Genomic DNA, 22038 nt, shown 5'->3' on the forward strand with positions numbered 1-22038 from the left:
ATGTAATAACACCATGTATGGTAATGACAATCGCATGTTGTAGGAAAGAAAAAAGGGTAACAAGCACTGGTGTTATTTCCTGGATCTTCTTTCTTATCACTGTTTGCACTTCACGGGATAACACTGATAACAACACAGTCACGTGTAGGCTTACCTGGACTGGTTTGCCAGCTGAGTCCACCGATGAACATTTTCCTGCAACCGAAGATGAGTGTTTAGTGTTGTCGTTCAAAAAAAGTCATGTGGCGCACCGGCGATTCCGGTAGACTCCGGTGTTTTACTTACCCCGGATCGTTGGGCACCTCTGCGGGCGAACCGCTGGCCACAATTTCCTGGTTCTGCGGCTCCATAACACTGAGTGACTTCGATTTGCTCAACTACGACTAAACTAAAGGTAAATAGAAACCGGGATAGGCTAGCGGACTCCCGGAATCGCCTACTCAGCGTCACTGTCAACACGATACTGAGAACGATGGTCGGTGAGGCGCGCCGACGGAGGATCGGTCGAGTTCGACGACGCTTCGGAGACGGCGTCCGCGTCTGCGTGGAAATGCTGATGGATGAGACAAACAATGGCTGTGATTGGGTGCAATCCGTGCACCGTCAGTGCGACGACGGCGATGACGCAGAGGTACGTGGTGGTGGTGCGCCTTGACTTGCACACAACAACGCACACAACCGAAACGATAAAAACGCGGAAATAACGTACGACCGGATGTGGGGCAGTGTGTCGGATGGATGGAAGACTAGCAGGAGGAGCGCGATCCTGCCGCGCCGGCACCTTGACGTGCTGCAACTCGAGCACATTCGAACAAAATCGATAACACCCTTAAATTACTACTCCTTTCTTTGCCTCGTAAACATTCCACCTTTTCGACCGAACCACATCTTCTCGAACGAACAACAAATAAAATTAATACTGGACAAATTCCAAACTGACGCCAAATCGGAGGGAACTTCGCTCGATCGCTTTTTAGAAAAATAACGCACCTGCCTGCAACGTTTCCTTTGCCGAAAGCTTTTCATATCTTTAAATTATAAATAGGAAGAGAGTTAAATTGTATATCACTCTAGGCACGGATAAATTTACGACTCAATACTGTCAATAAATAACCAATTTTATTTTTAATTAAACATTTTGGAACAAAAACAATTAAATGTTCTGATTTAAGAAAACAAGAACACAAGAATTGTGTAACAATAAGAAAAGGATTATGTGACTAGTGTATTTTTTAACCTGAAAATCTCAGTATGTGTCAGTTACAAGTAAATTAATGCAATTAAAACTGTTGTAAGATAATTTGAAGAAAAATGCGAAAAAATAGCAGTAGGGAATCATAATACTTGTTTTAAAAATGAAAAAAATTGTAAAGTTATTTTTTGTTAAGATAATACCGTGCGATAAAAAAAAAATAAATTGGAGTAGGCGGTGATTAAAATCCTTCAGATGGCAATCCTGATTTTTGACATCAAATGTCAGCGGAAACTTTGACAAGTTTGCGTTTTATTCATTTTGAGTGAAATAATGTTTACTTAATTAGAGCAGAAAATTTTTACTGTTGCAAGTTATTACAAAAATGCTGTACAAGACGAAAACGGAGAATGGTCATTTTCACTTTCAGTTTGTGTGGAAAATTTCCAGCCCAGATTCTCAGGCAATGTGTTGCCAACAATGCCAACTGTAGAATAGTAATCGTCGCCTATAATTTTTTTTCAACGCACGGTATTATATTGTGGCAACAAATAAGAAAATCGTATCCATAACAATGAAAGAGAAAAGTCATTTCATAGTTTTAACATTGTCATCATTTAATTTGCTTTTGCCTTATCTTAGTTTTCATCAAAACTCAAAGATCTTCTTTTGAATTACTTCAACCAAAATGGTCTCCAATAAGCTTTATATGTTTTTTCTTGATTTTTTTCTAAATTTTTGGATCGCAAACATTGAAATAATAAATTGGTTGTGGTGGTAATGATTTACGGTGAAACACAATAAGGTAACGGCCGAAGACGAAGTAGCAGTTCTCAAACAGTTAATATAATAGATATTTACGTGTCTAGTCCGGAAAATTAGATTTTATTGGACGAGTAAGCAAATACCACAAATACTTACCAGGACGAGTAGCTTAGAGGACTAGTAAAAGCACTTTCCGGGCAATTTCTTTTTGTAATCGAAAATTTTCCACTTTTAGCTAAAGAATTTTATGTTTTAAAATCTGAAGTAGACTTTGATATGATAATATTACCCGTGTGTTACCTGAACAACCAGTCAACAAAAATTTTTCAATTTGTGAAAATTGTGAAAACAACGTTTCGCTTTACAATTTGTTGTGAGTTTCGTATTGAAAATGAGTGTCATTTAGTGTGTGAAAATAACATTAACGATGCCGCCCAAAGCGTATTGTGACAATTTATTACCTTCTGTGTCGTGAGAAAGGTATGAAAAATTTTTCCTGGAATTCAATTTGTTGTTTTTACAGGACTAGTCCGGTAAAAACACATTTAGCGGACTAGTCCGGTAAAATGGTATACTTCCCGGGTTGAAAATTATTCATTGCAGTACGATTTCAAAAAAAAAAATGAATTATTACCCTTCACATCGCGAATTTTTATTTATTTAGCGTAATAGGCTTCTTCTACCGTGCATATCATCTCTTTTAAATTTCAACCTCAAGACCACAAACACCCCGTGGGGAAAAAAATTCCTCAAATTTAGGTAGTACAAGTAACTTATAGTACATAGTTAAACTTGTTAACTTAAACCTTACAATTGTCACCTAACACAAATTCGAACCATTCATTACGCTCGTGAACCTACAGCCTCTTCGGGGAGAAAAATATTCGAAAATAGCGTGTTATGTCAACACATGACAGGAAACTAATGAATGTCAAAACTTCAGTAATCCAGCTATTTTTGAAACTTTTAGGCAAATTTCTAGTATTTTTGTAACCTAGTAACGGAAATAATTTTTCCATCACATCCTGAGGTGCCCTTCTGGGATTGGTGAAATTAAGGGTCTAATAACTTTCTTATGCAAGCACAAGAATGATTTTATTTTTTTTTAATTAAACAAAATGATTATGTACATAAATCTTGAAATTATTTTTGAATATGCCAAAGAATATCTAGACTTTCATCAAAGTAAAACGACTCTTTATAGTATCCTAAAGAAAATTGGTTATAAATATAAAAAGGTTGATAGAAGGATGATTCTTATTGAGAGACAACAAAACGTTCTTCGTAGAGTGCGATTTTGCGGTAGATACATACAACTAAAAAAGGAAACTGTAACATTTATATTTCTGGATAAAACTTGAGTGTTTGCAAATGGTAGTCAAGTTTGTCAGTGGATTTTAGAAAGCACTTCAAAAGGCATTCCATCCAATTTTAAGGCTGAAGGTAGAGAAGGTATACCATTCTTAATGCTGGAACTAAGAACGGATGCTTGCAGGTTGTGATTTTATATTAGACAGCAAAGTAAATGATAGGAATTATCAAAAAACAATGAATAGGGAGCTTTTTAAAAAATGTATTTTTGATAATTCAGTACCTGCCCTGCGATCATTAAATTCAAAATGTGTAATTATAATGGATAATGCTCCTTGCCATTCCATTCAAGTAGACACAGCATATCTTGTATTGATAATTTTTCAAAAAAACAAGTTTTGGATTTAGTAAAACCTTTTGCAAAAAGGTAGGAAATCGACGAGTTATTACAAGCCGAAAGTCATGAAGTTTTGAGACTACGGCCTTACAACTGCCAATAAAACCCTATGAAATTATCGTGGGGTTTTTGTGAAACATATTATAATCAACGAGTGATTGAAAGAAATATATGGGCACTCATGATGTTAATGAAATTCCACCTTCTATTATTAACACTACTAACATGTCTGATTCAGAAGATGAAGATCTGTTACTGATGATAATTAATCTGACACAGAAGAAATCACACTAATGGTTGCTGATGATTAATATGCAATTTAACACTTGTTGCCACTAACTTTGTTGCTCTTCTTAAACCAAAAACTTTCATTTTAAATTTACTCATATTTGACTAAAAGAAATAATGTTTGAAAATGTATTTTAAAAAATGTGACTTTAAAGTACACTGCAAGTCAATAAATAATACTCCATATCCTGCTTTCCTTCATTAAGGATATCACATCCATTCGGTAAATGTCTAATTGTTTTTCACTCTCCTTTCCTCACATTTTACACCTCTCTTCGGGTTCCAATCAAAACTTACACTCTCCCAGTTTCCAGATCTTTTACTGTTCTGTATGCACATCAGAATTTTGCCATTATTCGCTTCTGTTTCACATTCTCGTTTTATACAAATCTCAGCACATTTTTCTCTTTATATGCATTTCTACATCCTTGCAGTACCTTCTTCAATTCGATGTTTTTCCCCGATTCAATTCTCAACCTTCTCCTTTTGTACTTATGCTATTTTGTTAGACAGAATTCAATAGAATAAATGTAATTTTTATGACGAATCGCGATCTAAAAAATGTTCACATTAGTAACTTTTTTAGAAGTAAAATTAAAATGTGGTTTACAGTCTCAACGCCTACCGCGATGTCAATTATTTTGAAACTTTTATAGGTAAGGGTAATAAAGTGATATTTATTTAGTGAAAAATAAAAAGCAAAATTTCCACCTGTGGGAAGAAAAGATACACTTTCCTCTCTTGTAACACAAATAACTATTAACACATCTACGATGTAATAAATGCCATAATTTATTAATGCCTATGCCTATCGACTGCATGCGTGTCAATTACAATCCATAAAATTACAAAAACCAAAGTTTTGGTAGAATGCTTAAAAAAAAAGTCACCACCTGAGAGTGGCATTTGTAAAAATAACATAAACTATAAGTCTTACATACAGGCTGCGCCAGAACTCGCGCCCCAGAGAAAATTTTCAAGTAAGATAAGCTACCAGGAACATGGAAAAAATGTTTAAAAAATTCTATCTGTCAAAAAATTTTGACATTTATTATTTGCCATTTGACATTTTTTTATGCCTATTTAATGGTACTGATGATCTAGTATATGTGTTTTTATAATTATTTAGTAAAGGTATAAAAATTTTGCCAATAAAAGCCACAAATAACATGGAACAGAGTTACAATTTAGAATACAGCTTCTTTTTTTTTCTTTGTTTCCTCTTTTAATAGCCTATAGCAAAAAAACTTGAAAAACTATTTTTCCAACAGAAATAAATAGATTCAAAGTGCAAAATTGAAACCCTCATAACTTCGAAATTTTTATAGATAGAATTTTTTTTAACATTTTTTACATGTTCCTGATATCTTACCTTACATGGCATTTTTCTCTGGGGCGCAAGTTCTGGCGCAGCCTGTATAGGCAGCTTGAGACACATCATGTAATTTTGGTAATTTTATTTTTTCATTTTTTTTTTATTTTTATCTCTAACTCTCCCCAGAAGGTGATAAAATTCACCCCCTAAGGGCAAAATCTCTAAAAATTAATAATTAATTAAGAGTTAGTATTATTCTCACCTGAGGATGACCATTTTGTGGCTGAAATAAAATTTTGGTGTGACGGGTTAAATTGTGTTTTTGTTCACAATACTTACACGTCTCTACACATAATTTAAAAGTTAACAAAAGTCACCCCTAAGAGTGAAATATGAAAAAAAAATTAAATACGGTATTATACATACCAGGTGAATAAAAAGTATGGAACCAAACGTTTTTTTCGTAAACTAAACACTTTACGAAAAAAATAATTAGTATACTACAATTAAAATGTGACCATTTAGAAGAATAACATTTTTCAAAATTTCTTTTAGTTTTCGATTTCAGGAATTTTTTTTTTTTTAAATTGCAACCCACCATGGTAATTTTTTTTTTAATTAAAGATTATAATCTAAAAATGACCTCTAATTAAATAAAATTGTTTTTTAGCCAGTACTTTTTTTAAATTAATTGTTAAAGTTGCGTTCCGAGCTCATCACGAAGATTTTCCGAACTTGAACGAGTGGTTCGTTTCATGACTTTGGTCGTTGGAAAGCCCGGGTTAAAAAAAAAAAATTCAGAACTCGAAAACTTAATTCCGAAAAATGTTATTCTTGGTAAATGGTCACATTTTAATTGTACTTTACTCTACACTAATTATTTTTTTCGTAAAGTGCTTAGTTTACGAAAAAAACGCTTGGTTCCATATTTTTTATTAACCTGGTATGTATTAACGCGAAAAAAAAAACTACACTTCAGAATTCGGTGAATTTATTCCAAAATGTAATAAAACTCAACCCTTTAGGGTGAAATCTGTACTATCTTGCAATTGCCACTTACTATCTGGCAATTGATAGTTACTAACTGTCAATTTTGTTAAAAAATATCTTTGTGTGTGACCCTTCAGCGCTTTTGTAGATTACAAGTTATTTTGCCGGCGTATTTTTTGCCAACAGCTCTTTTAATAATATTCAGCTGCAATAAAATTCAATTAATAAGTAAAACTTTTAGTGACTATTATTTCGTCCAATATTCAAAGCTCACGATTACAAAAAACATACAGGTATAGTTCTTCTAGAAATAAGTGAGAACAGAGTCAATTGCTTTATGGATGTAATTATCCTTGGTAAACCCACAGAGGGCTACCGGCGGTTTTAATCCCCAATAAAAATATCTCTTAGCCAGCTGAGCTGGTTTCCAGGGCCGTATTCACTTTATGCAAAGCTTAATGTGTGAAAACTAAGCTATTCAATAGCTATGTTAAATACTGCGGTTTCGTTTTCTGTGCAGCTTTTAATAAAAATGTTTTTTTTTATTGGTTGTAGCGTATTTTTTTTAAATAACAGTATACTCAACTCAAACAGTTTCCTGAGTCCGTCTCTGCTTGCAAGAAATCGCAACATTTTGACCTGCTGCAACGGGTTTTAAACAGTTTATGACTAGGAATTGATACCCAGCTCTTAGGGTGCAATTAAGCAATTGACTCTGTTCTCACTTATTTCTAGAAGAACTATAAGCCAGAACTCGCGCCCAGAGAAAAGATAAGGTAAGGAAGGAAGATAACGAACATGGTGAAAATGTTTAAAAAAAATTATCCATAAAAATTTCAAAGTTATAAAAGAGTTTAAATTTTGCACTTTGACTCTATGTATTTCTATTGAATAAATAATTTTCCAAGATTTTTTGCTACAGGCTATTAGAAGAGGAAACAAGGCAGCTGTATCCTAAATTGTAACTCTGTTTTATGTTATTTGTGGCTTTTATTGGCAAAAATTTTTGTACCCTTACTAAGTAATAATGAAAAAAACATACACAAAATCATCAGCATCATAAAATAAACATAAAAAAATGTCAAATGTCAAAAAATAAATGTCAAAATTTTTTGACAGATAGAATTTTTTAATAGTATATTAAAGTACAAGTTGCAGAAGCACAAATTTGAAATTCCGAAACGAGCCGCGTAGCGGCGAGTTGAGGAACAAATGAGTGATTGAAGAACCTTCTGCAACAAGTGCTTTATACTATTTTTTCTATTTAGCCGCTTTATATCATTTTATAAATTTAAAAACGAAAATTAATTTTTTTTCTAGAGAATTTTGCGACGGTTGGCGACATTTATGTGTGGAATAATTTTAGGCGGCTGTAAAAAATAAAAATTATTCTTATTTTCACATTTGAAAATGAATTGTGAAAAAAGTCCGTCACTAAAATTAAATTACCGCGAACGACTTATTCCAGCACGCAAATGACGTCATTTGCGTGCTGGAATAGACCTATTCTAACACCGAAATAGAAAAACATTTTTCCCATGTTCCTGGTATTTTATCTTACTTGAAATTTTTCTCTGAGACGAGAGTTCTGACACACTCTGTATACCTCCAATCGCATCACATGCAATTCATAAAATTTTCTTCGCAAAAAGCTCTATTGGTTGTATGCACTGCTATCTGGACTTAGTCCAATTTAAGAGAACTATTTAGAGTGAGTCAAAAGTTCTTGCAAATAGGAAGATATTCCCGATGCACGATGATGCACAGATGTGCATAATATACGTATTCTCTAGTCTGCTATTCCGATCAACCAGGTGTTACAAAAAACGACCCGCGCTTAATTACGGTCGTAATGGGAATGTAGGGACATTTTTTAAATGTCGTCGTGTCTCATAAAACAGTCCCCGTAAATGTCATGCAAAAGTGGAGTACGTATGTAATGAAAATGTTGTCATCTCATTACGAGGACCTAGAATTTATTAGCGTGTAAAAAGTGAGGTATTTGCTTCCAGGTGTGGAACTGTGTAGATGAGAAACGAACTGTTTTTTAATCATGGTTAACATAAAAATGGTCATAACAATATATTGCTTTACTTATAAATTGCAAGAATACATATTCTAGGTGTCAAACAATTTCAGAACGTTATACCAAAATCAAAAGTTTGTGCAAATATTTTAACATATTTAAATATATTTTAAAAGAAGTCAAAAGAACTCAACTTGCTTTATTCGAATGTTTATAGTTTTTGAGATATACAGGGCTGTCCTTTAAAAGTACAGTGAAATCTCTCTTATAAGCGGCCTCCTCTGTCAATATTTTTGTTAGCCCCGTTTTGAGCGACAGTATGTCATGCGCGCGTGTGTTATTGTTATGACTGACTGTCATAAAAATCAAAAAATGAAAATTCGGGGAATCACATAACTGGGTATATGCTCTGGTAAATGTTTCATTCAGATTCAGACCTCAGCAGTGGTAAAATTCTGTCAATCTTTGTGTTCTTATGTATTACATATAAATACCGTGCAATCAAAAAAAAAAAAAATTAGAGTAGGCGACGATTAATACTCTACAGTTGGCAGCACGTGGGCTGGGAATTTTCCACACAAACTGAAAGTGAAAATGACCATTCTCCGTTTTCGTCTTGTACAGCATTTTTGTAATAACTTGCAACAATAAAAATTTTCTGCTCTAAAGTGAAGATTATTTCACTCAAAATGAATAAAACGCAAACTTGTCAAAGGTTCCGCTAACATTTGATGTCAAAACTCAGGATTGCCTTCTGAAGGACTTTAATCACCACCTACTCTAAATAATTATCTTTTATTTTGATCGCACGTTACTACTTGCATTAAGTTAACGGAGAAATACTTACAGGAAAAAATAGACTGTCCAATAAAGAATATATTATACAGTATGTCCCCGCATTGAATTTACAAAAAGGAAAAATTGTTATCTTTGAGATTTAGAACAGTTAATTTTTCTCTTGGTTTTTGAACTTATAAACATTTTTCTCTGCTTTTGAAATCTCATTACATTGGTGATTTTATTTTTTTGACAACGATGTCACTTTGAAAATTAATTAATTAATTGAATAATGATTGTTCTTATTAAAAATGACCGTGTTTTTTATCTTAAAGCTGTTTTTAAAATTGCAATTTAATAAAATTATGTGTTTCCAAAACATTTTTGTTATATAACTTGCGTAAACTCATTTATCAAAGTGGCATCGTTACCATAAAAGTAAAACCGCCAATGTGATTTAACGCAGAGAATATTAATTCCACAAAATAAGTCCAAAATAAAGAGAAAAATGAACTTTACTTTTTACTGAGTCAGAATAATGTAGTTTTAATTATAGATTTGCTCGTTTCAAGAAGCAATAAACTACATACGTTATTTGAATTTTTCATCAAAAAATAATTAATAAGTCCTATTATTGTATCAAATAATATGTTATTACCTTTTTAATATTTTTATTTATTTTTGTTAATGTACACTTTATTATTTCTTTTAAGAAAACACCTCCATTAACCGGACAAAAAGAATGTCACCGTCGCGGTGACCGCTTATAGGAGATTTTACTGTATACCATTTTTATGAAACCGAAACAAGAGAAAATATTTACCATTTTCACATCTAACATCTAATGTTATTAACCGAAATATGTACTTGTAACTAGAAGAACTTGCATTCAAACTAACGTTTTTAATTCAAAACTTTTTCAAACAAAAACGAGTTATTTATTTTTTAAAGATAAATTTATTGCTAATAAATTTGAAAATAGAAGTGTTCATTATTATTTAGTACAAATTCAACTTAGATATTATTTATTCACTAATAAATTTGTATCCACTTTACTAAATAAATAACGAATGAGCTATGTAACACCTGACTGAAAATTTTCAATCATTGCTCAATTATTTTTACACTTCCTTATTCACAAAGTTATAAATACACATCTTTCACTGGAACACTTAATATGCTGTCACTTAGTGTTAAAAACACTAATGACAACAAAGTAATGAAAAAAAGTCTGTACTAAAAATACGCTAAAAATTGGCAACATCCATTGAAAAAAAACAACTTCATTACGTATTTATTGTAAAACGGGGTAATACACATGCATTCAACAAAATAAATTAAAAACAAATACAAAAATAAAGTATCTAACATATAAAATGGGGCTAAAAATCTTGTGAGTTATCACTTGCTAAAATACTCGTTAAACAAGTATCATTCTGTGTATTCTCCTTTAGAATCATAACGGGTCCACTACCGTCCGTATTATTCGCAATCGTCATCAACATGTTGGGAGAGAGCAACCCAGAATTTTGTATAGGACTTTGGCTTGAAATAATTGAATGGTTTGAATTAGGACTCATTTCAGGAATATTAACAAAATTATTTTCAGACTGCTTAGAACTTGTACTTCCTGTCTGACTTTCCACGTGTACAGAATCAGAAGGCGTAGACGGGCCCGAATCTGGTGTAGTATTTGGTGAAGTAATTGACTGACTGCGGAAATCAAATAAATCTAAACCCATAAAAGGTTTCTTATCAGTCTTAAAATTTTGAATGAATAATTTGACCTTGTTGACTAAAAATTGTGGTGCTATAAAACCCTTCAACTCGTGCAACTGCAAATTGGGATTGTTTTTGTATTCATCGCTTTCTGTTAATTCTTTGATATCTTCTAAAATCATCAGATATGCCTTTCCGCCACTTGGTGGCATTAAATTTTTAGCTGATAACCACTCTTTATCTTCCTGGTCGCCAGAGTAGCGAACTAAATCAGGATGTCGGGCATAGAGACGCCCCCTTGTCTGTCCATACCCTAAAACCTTGTTGGCTCTAGGGCCCATTATGAACAAAGTATTTTCGGTGATTCTGTCAGGATTCCACTTTACACCTTCTCTTTTAATTGGGACCTTGTATTTGCCACATTCAGTCATGTAAAAAAACTGTGACTTGTGGCGTTTGCTGTTTGTCTCTGAATCAGTATCAGATCCTTTCCTTTTTCTATGAAGAGGGCTCTAAAATTTTACGTTTAATAAAAATAGTCAAGCCAAATCTGTGTTTACATTGTGACCACATTTTCCATCTGTTGTACTAGCTTCAGAGTCACTGTAATCATAAGGTGAACTATCGCGTGACCCTGGTGAAAATTTGTACATCAATTTAGCATCTTCCAGCATCTGTTTGCACACTTCCTTCACATGGTCTTCAGTTACACTGTCATTACCCAAATTAATTTTAATGTTGTTAATAGCGGGTTGAAAAAATTTCTAGAATATGTTAAAAATAGATCAGTTTGTTGTATAATGTGAATTTAAAAAACCTCCAAATACTTTCTTATAACCGATTCTATGTCTTTGTTAATGGCACTTTGTAAATTCTGTCTTAAAAGATCCAACGATTTGGCGGGACTGGTAATGCTGTACGTTCTTCTACAATTCGGAATTGCAGACCTACTCCCGTTTTTTACCCCCAACTGAGAAGCGGCGAGATTCATCAGACTGATTTGTCTCATACTGAACGTGTTCTTCTGCAATGCATAATATTCACAATTAATAATTCTTATCGCTGATCACAATCATAAAGACTCACCCAACTAACCATATTTTGTTTTTCTTCAGCCTGTCCAGGTGCTACAGGAGGTATCATTGTTGTCTATTTATTTATGAAAACTACGTAAACATAACCACACTTTTTGTCTCTTTCTAATATTTAGAAGTGTTGCAGCAGTATTTGTGTAATTATGTATAATATTCCTAAATCTAATAAAAACTGTTATTTCAATAAAGATTTATCTTTGTTGTACTTGATATTAAAAAAAAATCGCTTTAACAGTTCAACACTGACGTGAGAATAGTGATGCTAGTGACACCAACATAATATAAAAATAATGAAAATTTGGCGACCGCCAAGTTCAAAATTTAAAAATACACAATAAAGATCTCACTAAACAACATTTAATTAATTGTTAAAGTTTTAAAATTATATAAAGTGGAAATACTATGCAAGAGGCAATAATACAGGGTGAGCCAGAACTCGCGCCCCAGAGAAAATTTTCAAGAAAGGTAAGATACCAGGAAGATGAAAAAAATATTTAAAAAAATCTATCTGTCAAAAAATTTTGACATATATTTTTTGACATTTGACATTTTTTATATCTATTTAATGATACTGATGATTTTGTATACGTTCTTTTACAATTATTTAGTAAAGGGACAAAAATCTTGCCAATAAAATCCACAAATAGCATTGAACAGAGTTACAATTTAGGATACAGCTTCCTTGTTTCCTCTTTTAATAACCTATAGCAAAAAAACTTGAAAAATTATTTTTCCAACAGAAATAAATAGAATCAAAGTGCAAACTATAAACCCTCATAACTTTAAAATTTATATAAATAGAGGTTTTTTTAACATTTTTTCCATGTTCCTGGTATCTTACCTTATATGGCATTTTTCTCTGGGGCGCGAGTTCTGGCGCACTCTGTATATGAATTTATTCAAAGATTATTTTATTTTGATTTTCGATATGATTTTATTGTTATAATATAATAATTACAGCAAATTCCAAAAACAGATGTTAAGTGATGGTCAAGTGTTACATTTTGAAATAATGTATTACACGCAATGTGTAAATTAAAACATAACTTTTGATTGAAACTTCTAAGTGCTGAGTGTATAATTTCTACTTTGTTATGTCAATGTTTGTGTCAAATTTCGGTCAGATTAAAATTTACTGTGGCTGGATGCTTTAAGTTTAAAGACGCAGATGCATATGCAACATTAAATAGACCAAAAAAATCTCATTAGAATATTATGGATAGCTTTGCCGCAAATATAAAAAAAACACCCATTGTTATCAAGAAAATTTGTAATCGGGTCATCCTTGGATCCGAAAAGGTATATGTGTAAAATGTCAAGTAAAATGACAAGTGGAAATGTAAAATGGCATGATCAAAAAGGTGATGATTATAATAATTAAATTTATAATTTACCTTCAAAAAAGAGCGGTCCTACTCGTATTATTATACGTCGGCGAGTAATTCCAGCCTATTTTGCCGTTTTGCCTTTCGACTTGTTATTTTATTTGACATTTCACGTTCAAAAACAGACATATGTTCTCGGATGCCAAGATGAGTCGATTACAAATTATCTTGATCGCTCGATATTTATTTAAGTAATGTAAATTACAGCGCGAATGTGGGGTAAGTTATAAAAGCGACATTAAGTTAATTGCAATCAAACGTTAGATTAACTGATCACGTGACCATGTTTGAACCAACCAGATGCTCAGATTCAGGAGTTAATCCCACATTAACTTATAACAAAAAATTAATTGTCAATTCGCCTTTTATTAACCGACCCGTTAACTTTTCTGTGTTGCTCTACTCTTTTTGAAACAGATAATTAACAGTAAAGTACAACAAAATAAATTACCATAATATTATGAGGTTACACATTTTTAACTTAAAAGCTGGAAGTCCCTCAGTTTAAAGCGCCAACGAAAATCAGTTGAACTCATACGAGGGTTGTTTGATGAATAACTTGGTTTGATATTAAAGACATTGATTTGAATTTTGCAAAGGACTTTATTTTTCGACGTAGTCTCCTCGAAGTTCAACGCACTTGCCCCAACGTTTCTCAAGTTTCTTTATCCCTTCGCGGAAGTGATTTTCTTCGAGCCCTTCAAAATAGTCGTTTACGCACTTTATAACTTCTTCGTTTGATTGAAATTTTTGCCCAGCCAAGAATGTTTTAAGTTTTGGGAACAGATGATAATCGGAGGGAGCCAAATCCGGCGAATAAGGTGGGTGGGGAAGAACTTGAAACTTTAAATCGGACAATTTTTGATTCGCAACACGACTTGAATGCACCGGTGCATTGTCGTGGTGGAACAACACTTTCTTTTTTGCCATTCCGGGACGTTTCTCTCCAATGACCGTCTTTAACTTGTCCAAAAGGGCTGCATAGTAGTCTCCAGTAATAGTTTTTCCCTTTTCGAGATAATCTATTAACAGAATTCCTTTTGCGTCCCAAAAAACTGACGCCATGACTTTTCCTGCGGACGGGACAGTTTTTGCCTTTTTCGGGGTTGGTTCACCAGGTGCTGTCCATTGTTTGGACTGCTGTTTTGTTTCTGGGGTGTAGTGGTGAATCCAAGTTTCATCCATGGTTACAAAACGACGCAAGAAGTCCGTTGAATCTTTCTTAAAAATTTCCAAACACTCGGCTGATGTTGTCATTCGAATTCGTTTTTGCTCAGGTGTAAGCAAGCGCGGCACCCACCTTGCACAAATTTTTTTCATATGTAATTCATGGTGCAAAATAAAATGAACTCGCTCGGTTGAGATGCCTATAGCTTCTCCTAACTCACGCACTTTCACCCGTCTGTCAGCCAAAACCATATCATGGACTTTGTCGATTATTTTTGGTACGACTGCAGTTTTTGGCCCACCAGAACGTGGTGCGTCTTCGATGCTTGTTCTGCCACGCTTGAATTCATTAACCCAAAGACGAACGGCTTCATAAGAAGGACATGAGTCGCCCAACGTTCGAAAAATTCTTTCATGGATTTCCTTTGCTGTTTTTCCTTCCAAAAAAAAGAACTGGATCACACCACGAATTGCAATTTTATCCATTTTTCACAATAACTCGACAATCTAAACTTAAAATAATTCTACAACAACAAATTACTCACAGAATTCGTTGAGATTTTACAAGTGTCATTTATAGGAAGGCTACTTGATGTTTACATATAAAGTTATGGTTGTCACTTTTTAAAACTATGCGAACCAAGTTATTCATCAAACTACCCTCGTAAATACCCAGGCGAGAAAAGGATTATTTCTATCGAAACGGTGGGCGATGCAGGTATTAACTGAAGCAAAGTAACATTTGGAATTATGTAATTAGATTCAATATTTTTTAAAGCGGTATTTTTTCTTTTTATAGAAATGTCAAAGGCGACTAGATGACAATCATTTTGAAACAGTTATAGTATTTTCCTACGACACTGTAAGAAGAATGGTAATTTCACACAATTGAGTAGGCATGAGATGAAGTTGACAATTTCATTCATCTGTTAAAAAATCGTGCGTTTTCTTTTAGCAATTATGTTTGCTTCGTACGTTATTATAACGCACGGGTACAACATACAGGTGCGCCAGACTCGCGCCCCAGAGAAAATTTCCAAGTACGGTAAGATACCAGGAAGATGAAAAAAATGTTTAAAAAAATCTATCTGTCAAAAAATTTTGACATATTTTTTTTGACATTTGACATTTTTATATCTATTTAATGATACTGATGATCTTGTATATGTTTTTTACAATTATTTAGTAAGGGCACAAAAATTTTGTGAATAAAAGCCACAAGTAACATTGAACAGAGTGAAAATTTAGGATATAGCTTCCTTGTTTCCTCTTTTAATAGCCTATAGCAAAAAAAAATTGGAAAATTATTTTTCTAACCGAAATAAATAGTCAAAGTGCAAAATTTATACCCTCATAACTTCGAAATTTTTATAGATAAAATTTTAACATTTTTTCCATGTTCTTGGTATCTTACCTTATATGGCATTTTTTTCTGGGGCGCGAGTTCTGGGGCAACCAGTATAAAACTGTGAGCCACAAACGGACACTTTCCATGGATTTTTATGTTATATTATAACCGTCAAATTAATAATCTAACCATTAATTTTATTGATTCTAAAAAATAAATGTTTTTGCTAATAATTACTTTTTTAGTGTCATAGAAAAAAATGTGTACAAAACACGTTGGAAAGTGTCTAACGCCAGTTAACGCACTCGTGGGGCTTATCCCCAGTCGTGCGTTATTACTTATTGTGGTCGTTATACAGAGTGGTTATAAATGATTTTCATCTAACCAGCTTTGGAATTTTTTTGTATGTAACTTTATTTGTGCCGCTCTACTTTTTTTGAAGGTTCTAGTTCTGTCGTTACTGTCACTTAATTAATAATAAATTGTTGTTAATTAAACTTTTATTGTTTCAACTAATTTCCAATAATAATTGATAATACTGTATACTTTGGAAGAAAACAAGTTTATAATTGAAGTCTATTTTCTTAGTAAACGGCGATTTTTAAATTTTGAGTTTAAACAAGTAGTTACCCCTATTTTCGTAAAGCGGCATTTTTTATTTTACATGGAAAATTCACAGCTGGCTAGATGAAAATCATTTATAACCACTTTGTATTACTGGTTATGTGATATACTGTTTTCCCTGTTTTTTATTAAGTGAGTATTTTGTGTTGCCTGCGATCCGGCGTTTGTTATGAAACAAGTTGAGTAACATTTTGCATGCGTCAACTCTAATCTCGGACTCTCGAAGTCTCGACTCTCGAATGCGAACGAGCGAATAGCAGTAGTGTCAGAATGTCACTGTCATTTTGTGCGGTTATTGAAATGTCAAATGTATAATAATAAACATTGGTAGAACTAATGTTTAGTGTTGTTTATCTATAACATATTTTCACGTGCCAAGCTCAAATAATATTTTAGAAAATAATACCAAAGCGGTAAGTGTCTGACACATCATTTTTGGAGGTTAATTCCTTGTTTCTTGTTATAAAATGTGCCATAATTTTAGCTTGAAACATTTATTCAAACAATTTGCATCTATTAACAATTATTTACCCATGAATTTGAACAACGTCTTCATTGTTTAAAGTTTTCACCGGGTGAAAGTTTGGAATGTTTTTTTAGCTCAAAGTGTGATCAAATATGTAAAATGATTTTACAAATGATAACAGCGAGTTTCCTCTTTTGATCGTTTATATTCCATTTTCAGAATAACGGAGTTTGATTGTGTTCAGAGCGAGTTCCTGTAACCTGAAGCACTGAATTGAATTGTTATGGATTTAAAATAAATACAGATCCGTCATTTACATATGGATTTACATATACTCGTATGTTACGTCACTATGCTAATAAGTTAGTCAGCAATTTTAAAAGATAAATAACCAACCATGAACTAAACCGATTTTGCTCGTTTTATGTCAGGGGTTTTGGATTAATCCACCGTAGTACAAAGTTTAAATCGAATTTTTTATTCATGTTGCTTTTAATTATTTTATTTATCTGTCCTGTTTTGCTCGATTCCACTAAGGTACTGGATGCTGTCTATATCTATGTCTATGACGGCACCTAGTACAACCTTATTCCACCAGTGACTGGCATTTCCATAATAAATTACTTTGGTTTCTGCTGTGCATTTACTTCCTCAAAGGTTTGCCAAAGTTTTATGCGGTCACACAAATTCACAAAATTACGTTGAGGATCATTTTTATTCACATTCATAAGTTGGAAAGTATGACATTTCAACTTCATTTAAAAATTGATATGATCAGGTTCAGGTTGAATAATGGTCACTTTCTTGTAAGTAGATATGTAATATGACAGCTCAGGTTGGGAAATGGCCACTTCTCAACACGAAACCAGATTAGGAAGTGACCACTTCCGAACCTAAACTGTCTTTCAAAATTTTATAATATTTTTATTGGCTTTCTGTTCTTTAAGAGAGATGATTGTGAATAAAGTAATATACTATAAACCTTGGTGGTCGTTGCTTCATTGTACCTCGGCTTATTACTAACCGCGGCGCTTCGCGTCTTGGTCATCAAATTTTGTCTTGGTAATGAAGCACTTTCCACCTCAATATGTAATCTACTATTATTATTAAATTATTAAATTTATTGGTAGATTTTTATTATTTGCTTCTTTTACTTCTTAAATATTTTTTACAAATAGTGTTAATCAGTTAGTTTTAATTCAGCAAGAATTGTAAATTAATTGTTTAAAAATTAGTGGAGCTAATAGTGTATTTTTTGGAGGGTCTGGAATCTTTTTAAATAAAAATTTAAAGTACAAAGTGCAAGTACTGGAATATTTTTACAATCTGCTTATGTTGATTTAGTGACTTCTTTGATTAACACTTTTGTAAAAGTACTAATAAAATAAAACATCATGTAAACAGAAATAGTAGGGAATCATATTGTTTATGATCTTATCCAACCTTGTTATTTCGACTTTAAAGTTATCTTTCTGTTAAGGATTTATCGGTTCTTACGCATGTCTCTATTAATCTGTTCATTGTTGAATTTACTTTAGTTGAAATAATAAGTATAGAAGGTGAGTCATTTATAATGAAGACCCTATCCGATTTTCAGACGCAACTGAAAATGCATTCTCACAACAACTTCGCTTTTCTTATGTTTTGCAAAATTTAGATTATTAAATTTAAATCAAATTAGTTGTTGATATGTCATTCATTAATTTTGACAGTGTAACCAATTCTTTTTTTCCTTTGAATCACGATGTAGTTAAGATGGTGGTTCGACTCTGCCTTTTTATGAATGAAATTTTTCAATTCGCATTGCTAACGTTATCATGGTGATAGTGATATAACTATGATCTATTTCGCGTGTAATCCGGCAGGTGGCACTAACACAAAAAGTTGGTTTCTTTTTAATAAATAAAAATAACACAAACGGAACCACTAAACAAACACTCGAAAGCAATCAAACATCAATTATAACTTGAATTTTCGAAAATCAAATTGAAAATGTCAAATTCTAAATCTCATCAGATGCCTGCGTTACCGACGTGGCTGACAATAAACACAATTTAAAAAAAATGCACTAGGAATTGCTTAAATATACAGCTGAATAATATAATATTAATAATAGCCATTCTGTAAAGACAATTTATTTTTTCTTATTTTAATAACAATTTGAGTCGACGGTGGCACCATCTGACGGGATACCCTTTAACTAGTACATAGGTGGATTCAAAGTAGTCGTATCTACAGTGGCTGTATTAGAGACAGTGAGGACACCGATGTCGCCTATTTCTTATTGGTTAGCCTGTTAATGGCGGAACAGCGTAAGTGATGTTGACTGGTACTGATGCTTGCCAATAGTGTGGTCCGTAAGAAATGTTTGAGTGGACAAAAAATGGGCAGGCACGTAAAGTCAGTCACAGGGTGCTTAAATAAATTAATAAACGTTAAAAAAATCAATTAACATAATAGTTCTTGGTGTTGCTGCCCTTCCACTTTTATAAATTTATGTTTTGTAATGTGTGTATTTTCCAAAAAATCTTTCGTACAGCCCGCCCATCCGCCATTAACAGTCACGTGTCCTCACTGTCTCTAATATATGAAGTCACTGTAGTCGTATCGTGGTTGAGAGATTTGCCTTAGAGTCGAACCACCATCTGAACTACATCGTACTTTAAATTCAAAATGACAAAATGTACTCAAATAATGAAAAAAGTGACCTGACTGATATATGGAGAAAGTCGCAAAAATGCTGTAACTGAATCTGTACCGTCAAAGGTACACTAAAGGACGCCAATTTATTAAAACTCTCTAAGCTATCACAGGTTTCTATGTTTCTATCTTTGAAAATCGGTTAAGGTGTTTAATATAGAGGGTGTCCCAGGTAAGACTTTCGGATCTAGTATCTCTGTTATCTGCCAACGGTTTTTGATAAAATTTAAAATGTAGGCAACTTAGAAGGTGGAGATTCAATTTGTCTTAATAAAATTACCTCAAGACAAATGTAATTTTAACACATATTTTCATTCATTCAAATTTTTGTAATAATTTTTTTTTGTAATAATAATTTTTGTAATTTTTGTTTGGTCTTTTTGGCATTTTTGGTTACTTTTTCTTGATCATTTGAAACTTAAACTCAACCCAACTCAAAAGACCGAAAGCGATCGTATCTCGTATCAATGAAATGCAAATTATGAACCAATGTTGTATAGCTCAACCAGCAAAAGATCTCTTATTGAAGAATAATGAGAACTGGAATTGATTAAATAGACCAAGAAAGTCAGGTACACTTCTATTCAAAAAAAAAGCGTACAGTGCCGGCAATTGCAAGTCGGGCAGTAGTAAATTTTCTATTGTAAAATAAACTTTATTGTTACCTCTAAAAATAAATATGTATATCAAAATATTAGAGACAATATTAATTGTCAAACCTGAAGTGTCAATCTTTTCAGAAAACTAAATTATTCTTCGATTAATAACAATGCCACAATTAAGCGTAGCTCAAAAAGCAAGCATAATAACTCTTTTGGAAAACCGTTGTTCAGAAAGAGTACGGTGCACTACGTCAGAGCCAGGTGGAATCAAAGACATTATCTGGACAGAAAAGTGGGAACTGGTCGGCAACCAGTTTCCACCGAAGAAGAAAATAATCTTCGACAATTTTTGGAAGATCACCCTTTTGAATCCGTTGCAACCGCACAACGAGCGACAAATTTCCCAGGCTCAATCAGGACTGCACGTAATCGTGTTAGAAAGACTTCTTGATTTGCGAAATTTCTCCGCAGCCAAAAAACAATTTTTAACACAAGCTAATAAAGACCAGAGAATAGGATTTGCATTACAATATTATGGAGAAAATTTAGATTTTTGGGACCGAGTAATTTTTACTGATGTTCCAATCTAAAAATAATGGTAGAACAAGAGTGTATAGACCTCCAGACACACGCTATGAAGAAAAATATACACAGCGCGTACAAGAAACAGGTCGATTTTCGGTAAATGTTTGGGGGTGGATGAGCTCCAGAGGTGTTGGTGTGTGCGCAAATATTGGACCCAGATTTAATGCACGGTCTTATGTTAACATTTTAGAAAATGTTATGTTACCGTCAGTTGAAGTAGAATTTGCTGAAGATTTTATATACCAACATGATAATAGCCCGATTCACACCGCACGGAATTGTAAAAGAGTGGATGCAGGAACACAATGTTCGAGTTCTACCTTGGCCTTCCTTTCTATTGGAAATCCAATAGAAAATATCTGGGGTTGGATGGTTAAAAAAATAAATTACAGCAATAATTTTCGTCCACAAAACGTTGAAGATTTGTGGGCAAAAATACAAGAAGTGTGGAATCAATTTGCTGCAAACCACGCTTCAAACGTGGTTGCTTCATTACCGAGAAGGTTAGAGGCAGTTATACAAAAAATGGAGCGGCTATAAAATATTAGTTAAAATATTATTATGTTCTTGTTGGTGTTCTTAAAGTTTAATTTAAATATTAATTGGCTTTCATAAACCGAAATTATTGATTTGTCAATAAATTCAAAGGTAAGGATGCCGATGATTAGTTACAAACTAGATCACCCTGTAAATAATCAAACATTAATAAAGGTAAAAGTCTGATTTACCAAAATTCTTCAAAATGTCATAAAATGTCAATTTGACTGTCCGACTTTCAATTGCCGGCACTGTAAAAGTAGTGAGCCCAATTTTGGCTGGATTGTCATAGATAGCAAACCATTCTGATATTTGGTCATCGCGCCGCCGGTTTTTGCGTTCACTTCAATTAGTCTATGGAGCATTGAGTGAACAAGTGCCGGGGCATAAGTTTAATCCTTCGCTAAACTTTCCCATATATTTATTTTCCACAATTTTCCCTAGTTCGTTTGCAGTAGGAGGCCTGACATTCAGTTTATTAGACACTTCTTGTGTCATACGGCCTCAGACGTTTTTTATGTAGTTGAGGTCGGGACTTCTTTAAAATAGTGCTTCAGTTCTTTTACAACTAGACCACCCATCTTCCAACTTATTAGTAATGATCACACTCTTGTTAATGGTATTTTATGTCGTGGTATAATTCAATTATAAATAGCAATTGAAAGCAATTTTCACACATTTACATACAAAATGTGAAAATGTCAGTACAGTATGTAATACGTTTTCTTGGAAACGATTAATTAATATTAT

General features: G+C 33.1%; 3 protein-coding genes across 9 annotated transcripts in view; 1 reads left to right on the forward strand and 2 right to left on the reverse strand.

Annotated features, from left to right (window-relative positions):
• The window catches only part of LOC123015952 (RNA-binding protein Musashi homolog Rbp6), a 301201-nt gene extending 300724 nt beyond the window's left edge, over positions 1 to 477 (reverse strand). For 4 of the 6 annotated variants that reach the window (XM_044416064.1, XM_044416060.1, XM_044416061.1 and 1 more), the window contains exons 1-2: positions 286 to 477; positions 155 to 195 (exon numbers count right to left, since the gene is read on the reverse strand). In XM_044416064.1, coding sequence (XP_044271999.1) covers positions 155 to 195; positions 286 to 350 — 106 coding nt within the window. In that variant the 5' untranslated portion in view covers positions 351 to 477. The remainder of the gene's footprint in view (positions 1 to 154; positions 196 to 285) is intronic. The other 2 variants (XM_044416063.1, XM_044416059.1) reach the window with 1 other exon arrangement.
• A 1941-nt stretch (positions 478 to 2418) lies between these two features.
• Positions 2419 to 22038, forward strand: part of LOC123015100 (kelch-like ECH-associated protein 1B) — a 41147-nt gene continuing 21527 nt past the window's right edge. Inside the window, exon 1 of one of the 2 annotated variants that reach the window (XM_044414597.1) lies at positions 2419 to 2437. The gene's annotated coding sequence lies outside the window, so the exon portion shown is untranslated. Of the gene's footprint in view, positions 2438 to 16643; positions 16812 to 22038 lie in introns of those variants that run through there. The other variant, XM_044414589.1, reaches the window with a different exon arrangement.
• Positions 10329 to 12134, reverse strand: LOC123015119 (deoxynucleotidyltransferase terminal-interacting protein 1). The gene is made up of 4 exons (XM_044414611.1): positions 11867 to 12134; positions 11598 to 11804; positions 11341 to 11544; positions 10329 to 11292 (listed from the first exon to the last, which is right to left on the reverse strand). Exons 1-4 carry the CDS (start codon positions 11921 to 11923, stop codon positions 10444 to 10446), a joined length of 1317 nt encoding a protein of 438 aa, XP_044270546.1. The 5' UTR covers positions 11924 to 12134; the 3' UTR covers positions 10329 to 10443.

The sequence above is a fragment of the Tribolium madens genome, unplaced genomic scaffold, assembly GCF_015345945.1.
Source record: "Tribolium madens isolate multiple individuals breed KSU strain unplaced genomic scaffold, Tmad_KSU_1.1 Scaffold_19;HRSCAF=116;Tcas5.2_LG9, whole genome shotgun sequence".
Lineage (NCBI taxonomy): Eukaryota > Metazoa > Arthropoda > Insecta > Coleoptera > Tenebrionidae > Tribolium > Tribolium madens.